A 9187-nucleotide genomic window follows, 5' to 3' on the forward strand; every position below is an offset into this window, starting at 1 on the left:
ATGCCTTAAATCAGCGGTCTCCAGCCTTTTTAACCACAAGATCACTTTTTCAATTTCAGTGCAATGTCAGATCCACCTCAAACCCAAATACCCTTCCCCACTTCCTTCCTGCCCCGTCTCTGAGGCCCTGACCCTGCTCCACCCCTTCTCCGAGGCCTGCCCCTGCTCACTCCATCCCCCTTTGTCCCTGAACCTCTCTCACTTGCACCAGGCTGGGCTAGGGGGTTGGAGTGCAGGCTCTGGTGTTGGGCCAAGGGGTTCAGAGCGTGAGAGGGGCGCCAGGCTTAGCCCAGGATGCAGGTTTGGGGTCCAGGAGGGGTTTCAGGGTGCAAGCTCTGGGAAGGAGTTTGGGTGCAGGGGGACTCACATCTGGGGCAGGAGGTTGGGTGCAGGAGGAGGTTCAGGGCTGGAAAAGGGGTTCAGGATACAGGCTCTGGCTGGGTACCGTTTAACTGAGACGGCTTCCAGGTGGTGGAGCAGTAGAGTTAAGGCAGGCTTACTCCTGCCCTGGCCCTACACCACTCCTGAAAGCAGCTGGCATGTACAGCAATGGCTCCATGGTGCCATGTGCTTCCCCTCATCTACAGACACTGAGCCCACAGCTTCTACTGGCCACGGTTCCCCGTTACTGATCAATGGGAGCTGCAGGAGCAGTGTCTGCAGGCAAGGACAGTGTGTGAAGAGCCCCTGCTCTGCCTCTCTCAGGGGCTGCAGGGACATGCCAGCCCCTTCCAGGAGCAGCAGTTCCCACAGGGATGACGACTCCAGCCATGACAGGTTCGGCATTTTAGAACTCATTAATCAAAGAATTACATTTAAGCATTAGAGAAATGAGAGTTATGAAATGCACAGACCAGTCAAAACCCCAAAATAACCCACTTTGCAAGCAGTAACGGAAGGAACAACAATCCACATGTGTGTTGGGTCAGGAGAGGAGAGGGAAGAACAGGGTGTGTGTGTGAGAGTGACAGAGATTTGCATTGCCAAGCTCCCTCCATCCCCTTCTCTCTGAGTGGAGGTGGGGTACAGGAGTGGGGGGAGGAGGGACACCCTGACATCAGTGCCCCCCCTTCTCCCTCCCACACCCTGCACAGCAGGCAGGAGGCTCCCAGGGAGGCAGCTCCAAGGCATAGGGCAGGAGCAGCATAACAGTGGAGGGAGGGGCAACTGAAGTGCAGGCACTTGAGAGCTTTCTGGCCAAACCGGTCAGGATCCCCTGGCAGAGGCTCCAAGATCTACCAGTAGATCCCAATCGACTGGGTGGTGACCACTGTCTTAAATATTTAAAATGACAGTATGTTCTGCATTTTTATTTAGAATCTGGAGAACAGTTCCCACTACAGTTTTGAAGGTAGGTCATAGTTTAGGGTTGTACTTTTGAGTGTTTTCCTTTTAACAAAGATTACCGACTATATTGATACTCTTGTTATTTAAGCAAAGAAGTTCTTAACCCCATATGGCTGTGATTTGATATCACATATGGCTGGAACGATCTCACTGAACGCTATATAACAATATGAAGCAAACCTGCATTTGTGCTAAAATTATGAATATTGGCACCTGGCTACATGTTTTATGTTAGAGTTAGCATGATTTTTTTCCCTGCTGTCAAAGCTATATTATAACTTGGTTTATAATAACCACATAAGCTCTGTTAATTATTTTGTTGATAAATTGGTAGGATTAGAGAGTCATTCCATGCTGCTGGTATGGGAACATTCTGTTTTACTTTTTGACCAGTGGCATGGCGTAAGTGCAGTTAAGGTTGGGCAGAGCATCCATTTTTCCCTTCTTTTGTATGCTTCCTTAGCATGGCAGTACTTGTTTCCTGGAAAACATGAAAGATGGGAGAGAAATGTATATCCTATCCTTAAGCCCTACTGTATACATCCTAGCAGTGCCTAGCAATTTTCTTCATCTCTTGGGAAGTTAGAATACAATATTAGCTGGTTTTGGTGCCCAAATTAGGAATCTGCAAACTGGTTTTTTTAAAGTGCCATCTGTTCTGCAGCAGTATTGAAGACAGATGGATATCCCCAGTGCCTCTAATGCTTAGGGCTATTTTATCTTTCTGCTCAATGCAGTTTCTGTCACAGCAAATCAGCTACTATATCAGTAAAAAGGAATGGTAAGAAAAGTGTTTTCATAATAGTTATAATATCACTATCCTCACCTCACCTCACTTCTGCGCTGCAAAGACTTACATTTGGGAGGGGAACTCATTTGGCCTAAGCAGCGTGCTAAGCATCTACCTTCTGTGCCCTTTGTGCTGGGGTGTTCTTCCTCTGCCCCTGTTCTCACAAAGAATTACAGGATGACTACACCACACTTCTAAATAATTATTGCTACCCTGACATTATATCACAAAGACAGAGGCTGCAGTATGAATTAGCATATGCTAATTATGTTATTTTTTTCCCAACTAAGAAGGGAAAAAGCTTTTAGCATCAAATCAGCTGATCGGATAGACTTACAAAACAACTGAATCTGTGACCAGGAAAAATCTTCAGGTGATATTTTACTAGCATAGCACATGTACTTGATTAGAATTTGGAAAGGCCACTTAAAGGTTTTAGGTTTTGAAACACTGGGTTGGCTAACAAAGACAGTTGTAAAAAAGGGCCTGTATGGCAGACAATGAATTTTGAAACAGTCCACAAAGTAGAACGGTGTCCTTCCAGAAGCAGTTTAAGGGTCTCCATAGATTCCTATCCCGCTGCTTATTGGGTTCACACTAAACTCATGACTTAATTTAAGTGTTTTAATTTTAGATTTGATAATAATGTAATCTAAAAATGCCTGAGGTGCTACAAATCTCTGCCAAATGGACTGTTGAGCTTCCAAGGAGAAGAGGAGAGAGAAAAGGTCTATGTAGTCCAGAGGGCCTTTTTTATTAAGAGGAAGAAAGAGTGAAAAAAGTAAGCAGAACAGTACAGATCATCAGTTGGTATATCTTGGCCGAGTTCTGCCGAAATCATCTTAGAATCTGGTTTAACAATTCTAGTCAGTTTTAGGGAGCAGGAGTTTAGAACCAATCCTTATGTATCCCATTCTACCTTCAAGTATAGTACATTAAAAATACCTGGACATTTTTTTATCAAAGCTTCCAGATAAATTGGCCGGTAGGCTACAAATAAGCACAAGACATTTCAACCCCAAAAATCATTTTATAAGAAATTGAGTGACTGAAATCAGAGGTATAAAATGCAAATATCATTCAACCTTAGTTCCATTTAATAATGCTGATGTGATGGGGTAGAATGAATGTGTCTATGGATTATTTTATTCCAGCCCTAATACTGAATCTTTTGTGTTTATCACCCAAGAGATCTCCTACTTTCTTCATGATTTAAACATAGATCTCCTCAACCCCAGTTTACAGCTGTCATCCTTCCATGGCGGCTCACTCTACATAATGAAGGAAAGAGAATGTATTACATACAGAGTACTTTTACCCTCTGCTAACCCCAGCACTTTGGATTTGGAAAATAAAAATATTTAGGGCTTCTGAACAACAGTGCAGAGCACTTCCATTCTCTTTGTGTGCTATGTTAAGAAATTATTTTTTGAAGAAATTCCATTTTATATTTTTTATTTTTTTAAAATAAAAACAACTTCTATTAGAATGTTGGTTTCTAATTGGTTAGTGAAGCGAAAACTGTAACTGTTCATCAGGCGATGCAAAATTTTCTTTTTCCTGTGGCTGTCATGCTTCCAAAAGGTGCAAGATGCTGTAAACAGGAAGCACACACTGTTTTGTTCATTTATGATGTTCTTGGTTCTTTTAATGAATGTATTCATGCTAAAAAAGATTAATTTCATTCATAGGATGGGATCCGTCCTCTCAGCAGCAGTCGCACTGTGGAATGCACCAACAGTAAATCAAAGACTGAGTTGGGTGTTTCAAGAGTTAAATCTTTTCTTCCTGTTCCTAGAAGTAAAGTCACCCAGCCTTCTCAGTACGCAAAAAAGCAGCAGCAGTAATACAAGGCAAATAGAGGCAGATAATAATAACTCAAAAGAAAAGAATTGGAACTTGCACAAAAAATACAAAGAGAAAAATCTAAAATAGACCTACCTAGCATACAGTTTTCAGTGTTCACATAATTTCTGTATTAAAGAACAAAGAAATCAAATATGTAAATAATTTTTTAAAATTAAAATAGCATCTTTGTAATGTGTGTACGGGACCACAGTTTAATTTGTATGTAAATAAGATGTTCCTAATGAAAATATTTTATTGCTTTAATCTGGAAATTATATTGATTAACATTTAGTAATGGGAATTATGCCAACCTCATACATGGGTTTTCTAATATGAAAATTAGTATTGCTTAAATGATTTTATTCAGGGGTATCACCACAGAAAATTGTGTGTGCGTGTGTGTATGTGTATATATATATATATATATATATTATATATATAAAAGTATATAAATATAATCTATGAAACTAATGTGTTGCATATAGATGAGTTGCACAATATGTATAGTACTGGCTTAAAGCTAATGTACATGCATTTTAAAGACTGACATGTTTTTATCTTCACTTAATGAAAAGTGAATGGAATGTGGCAATAATTAAAATGATTAGAAACATAGATCAGTTACTTTCAGCTACAAGCCATATTAAATATTTTGATTACCCCATAGTCGGCCTGCTGAAATGTGCTTTTGTTTTTCTCTTGCTTATTGTAGACTTCATGTATTTGAACTGTTATAAGTTTGCATTATGACTCCTCTGTTTAAAAAAGAAAAGGGAGAAAAACTATAATGCAATAATGGTTATTTCATGCAACTTCACTCACCTTGAGAGAGCAGAAAATTTGCTCCTCTAATAACTGAGTTTTTAATATGATGTAAAACTTTTCTACTCTTTCAACAGCATTTTAAAAAATGAATCTAGGAAGTAATGATGTTTTATCAAAACAGATTTTACTGAAAAAATACAGCACAAGTTTAATTACATGGTTACCCAGAGATAATGTATCAGCAATAACATGAATTACCATGTGATTACCAATTTTTATAGTGACTTTACTATGTAGTTGCTGTGAAATAACATTTGAATTGCCGTTAATCTGACATTTTTTCTTACTACAAACTTAAATTACTTTCCCATTAGGGGAACTGTGTGTATCTGAAAGAAATATTTCACTACCCACCACCTGTATGGTGGCCACAATTTGTACTTGGAAATAGAAATAATGTGGATACAGTCACTGTCTTGATACCTTGTTATCTGGTCGGAGAAGGAAGGTACATGGCTTTCTTAAGATCAGACCTCAGTGCTACCTGGTGAATTGCCACGAGATTGCTTTGAGAGATGGGCAATGTGCTTGTCCACACACCTTCCAGAAGAGCACTTTTCAAGTTAATTTTGGAAGGGACAAGGGTTACACAAATGTACTCTTAGCACTTCACCACTATGAGCAAGGCCACCACTCCCAAGCTCATGTCAATAAAACTTTTGTATTGTTCCATGTCTGTCTGTCTGTCTGTATCTTGGTCTTATGTGTGTATCTTGTATCTGTGAATTTTGAAGCATTAGGTGACTGATTTTATAGTTGTCTCCTTTAAAATGTATTCTTGGAGGAAACATTCAGCGTAACATTCAGCATTGTTTTCTTACAACCTGTGATGGGGTGTCCATCCCACACAAGGCCTAAAAGGTTAAAAGGTAGTCAGGTGGGCCAATCAACTGCCTAGCTGTATCTAAAGGAGGAGCAAGGATTAATTAAAGAGTCTCAGCTGGATAGGAACAGGAAGGGCCAGTATAAAACACAAGAGCTGATAGCAGAAAGGGACTTTAGGTAAATTATCTGCAGACACTCCTTGAGAGCAGAGATGTGCTAGAGGCTGTTAATACTGTTCCCCACTTAGGCACTTTTGAGTTCAGAAGGTGGGGGCCCGCGAAAGACTTTAAAATACCTTGCCGCTAAAGGCTTCTGCTTAAAAGCACCTCAAGGTCACAGATTCCCTGACCTTAGTTGGTACTCTGTTCGGCTGTGTCTACACTGGCGCAATCTTGTGCAAAAGCAGCCGCTCTTGCGCAAAAACTTGCTGCCTGTCTACACTGGCCGCGTGTTCTTGCGCAAGTAAACTGACGTTCTAATGTATAAAATCAGGGCTTCTTGCGCCAGAACTCTGACGCTCCCGCTCAGGAATAAGCCCTTTTGCGCAACTGTTCTTGCGCAAGAGGCCAGTGTAGACAGGCAACATGAATTTCTTGTGCAAGAAAGCCCGATGGTTAAAAAGGCCATCAGAGCTTTCTTGTGCAAGAGAGTCTACACTGGCAAGGATGTTCTTGTGCAAAAGCACATGCCAGTGTAGACGCTCTCTTGCGCAACTACTTTAACCAAGAACTCTTGCGCTAAAGAGTTTTTGCACAAGATCACACCAGCGTAGACCTAGCCTGTGTGACTGACCCAGACTAGCTGGCTGTCACACACTGCTGGAGTGAAGACGTGCTGGGACTTGGGTGAATCTCTTTCTCTTCTCTGAGTTTAAAAAACAAAAAACAAAACAAACAAACAAAAGGACCTAATCTAACTGCAGCATACTCAGGCAGAAACCGAGGGTGAATTAGAGCTTGATAAAAGATACAGACTGATTAGACACCTGTAGCTAATGTAAGACCTGAAGTGCCAGGCAAGGAAGGGGAAAGAGCGAAGGACAAGAATTGTGGTTGTGAGCTGAGGACTGGCAAGCAGGTACCAAATGAAATGTACTGGGAGGTATCCTTTGGGGAGGTTGCCCAGGTGCCAGATTGAGAATGGCAGTAATCCTGCCTGTTGCCACTGCCTTAGGGGCCCTGGTCTGGAACCCAGAGTAATGGGTGGGTCTAGGTTCCCCCAAAACTTCCTTATAACATTTCAAAACCGGCTGCTGTTTGTTTGGGTTTTTTTTGGTTGAGCAGTTTCCCCAGGCGTTTTTTGTATTAAAGAGTTCTGTGGCCAAATAAAATTGGGAAACACTGGACTAAACATTCCCTTTTCTACTTACATAGCTGTTGTTCCAAGTCTAAACTTTATTCCAAGATTTAAACTTTCCAAAGGCAAAAGGTCACTGGAACTTCCATGCCCTGCTTCCTGGCTTAACTAGTCTCGCCAAACTCTGCCCTGGTCACACAAAGACTGCAGCAGGATGATCACTGCTTCCCATTAAAAAAAACACACTGTTTTCATTGGCTCTCCTGGCTTCCTGCCAACACGTTCTGCTTCCCCAGCATTCCTGGAGACACTCTAGAACCCACAATCTGTGGATTTAACACTTACAGGTAATTTAGTTAACTGAATGGCTGGGATATCCAGAAAAGCATAGTACCCCTTCAGTTCCATCACAGGCGCTATTGAGACAAGTAGCCTACATTTAGTTACTTGGGGTTATTTAGGGAGTTGTATGGCTAGGAAAGCGAAACAGGGTGAACAGCCAGAAAGCTAGAAGAGGGTCTGAGGAAAGCAACAAAGCATAAGATAACTGAAATTTTGGTAGCTGAAGATAGGGCCACTGAGCTGGAACCCAGAGCCGAGGACTGGTGGGTTCCTCCACCAGTCATCAGGGAAGTGGCACAAATCAGGCTGTAGACATTGGACTGCTGGGATGTTTTGCCCTAAAAGACTTTGATACCTGGGGAGGGAGGACCTGGCGATGGGGGCAAGTCAGAAGAGGAAACTGCAGCTCCTGGAAAGGGGTATCCAAAAGCCTCAAAACTGGATGGGGGCATAAAGCCCTGAGCAAAGCCTGTGTCTCACCGTATATTTTGCAATGACTGAAAGACACATGGAAGTGAAATGAGAATAGGCCATGCCCGGGTGAGGGAAGCGACTGAACATTGAAAGGCAAGGAAGAGGTGCTGGGAGCTCCCTCAGTGTGTATGTGAAAGTGGAGGGGAGGTTTACATGTCCCCCCCCCCTTGGTTTTCTGTGTGCATGTGGGGATTGCATTGCCGTGGGGATTGAGGTAGAGATTTCCCCAGCCCTAAGGAGGCTGAGGGGGGATTTCCTGAGCTCCCCTTGCTGTGTGAAGCGCCACATCCCAGCGGCCCTCCCACTCTCCTTACCACGTATGTTTTTCCAGTTGCTGATGCTCTGCAGGTTGCAGCCCGTGTCCTTGCAGCAGAGCTTGAACGCAAGGCAGTAGGACTCCAGCTTCCTGCACGGGTTGGGGCTGGAGGTGGAGCTCCCCATCTTTTACGTGCTAGTCCCGGCCTCCCAGACAGGCCTAAGAAGTTAGAGGGAGCCAGTCACCAGTAGCAGTGAAGAAAACAATGAACAGGAGAGGAAGAGGCAGTAGCTGCTGCTGCCTCCCTCTAGTCGCATTCACTGGCTGAGCCTCTCCACGGTCTTATCCAAGAAGCCTTGTCCCAAGCACAGTCAGCACGGCCTTCGGAGCAGAGAGACCTCCAGGCAAAGGCCCCTTTGTGAATCTACTGGAGCCAAGAGTGGGACACTGGAGCTTTTCATTTTAGGGCTGACTTGACCAGGGACGCTGGATCATTTTGGGCTTATCCCTGAGGATTCCTTGATGGATGGTGGCCTTTAAAATGGCATTGAATGAGGCGGAGAGTCCCACACATGTGGAGGTGAGTCTGGCTAGGCTTTTGCTGGAGTGTAGGGAGAATGCAGAAGCCTTAGGGTGGGATCCCTTTTTTACCCTCACAGAGTGAGGGTCTATGGAATTATGGGAGCAATTGTGGCAGAGCTTTCTACTTCAATTGTGAGCTTTCCTCCCACATCCTCTGGGGCTGCCACGCTCTGACCGCCTCTTTCATTTGGTAGAAGGACAATACATGGGAAGGACCTTGTGGTGGGAGGGGTCGGGGTGGTCATCCCTTTCAAACAGCAGAGCTCCTGAAGTTCAGTCCCATAGAGTACAGATGAGAGAGGGGGAAATGATTTTGCTCACTGCTGCCCTAAAATGAGCATTGCAGGCTAGGAATGAAATGGCAAAGGTAAGCATGCTGAACTGCTACTCTGTTTGCACTGCCACCAGGAAAGAACTGAGTGCCAGAAGAAAGGGTGTGCCCAGGCCCTGGACCCTCAGGGTATGTCTATACTGCAGAGTTTTTTCAGAAAAACGGCCATTTTTCTGAAAAAAAAACAAAACACACTTACCTCCACACTGCTATTGTGTTCTTTCGACAAACAGTTGAAAGAACAGAGGGGCTTTTCCGACAGTGGTAAACC

The 9187-nt window shown here is 43.4% G+C and overlaps 1 protein-coding gene across 1 annotated transcript in view; it reads left to right on the forward strand.

Annotated features, from left to right (window-relative positions):
- Positions 1-5482, forward strand: part of CTTNBP2 (cortactin binding protein 2) — a 188569-nt gene extending 183087 nt beyond the window's left edge. The window contains 2 exon segments of the mRNA XM_006122544.5: positions 3829-3968; positions 3970-5482. Coding sequence (XP_006122606.3) covers positions 3829-3968; positions 3970-4072 — 243 coding nt within the window. The 3' untranslated portion in view covers positions 4073-5482.
- The last annotated feature ends 3705 nt before the right edge of the window (positions 5483-9187 follow it).

Source organism: Pelodiscus sinensis, chromosome 1 (assembly GCF_052426305.1).
Source record: "Pelodiscus sinensis isolate ZL-2025 chromosome 1, ASM5242630v1, whole genome shotgun sequence".
NCBI lineage: Eukaryota > Metazoa > Chordata > Testudines > Trionychidae > Pelodiscus > Pelodiscus sinensis.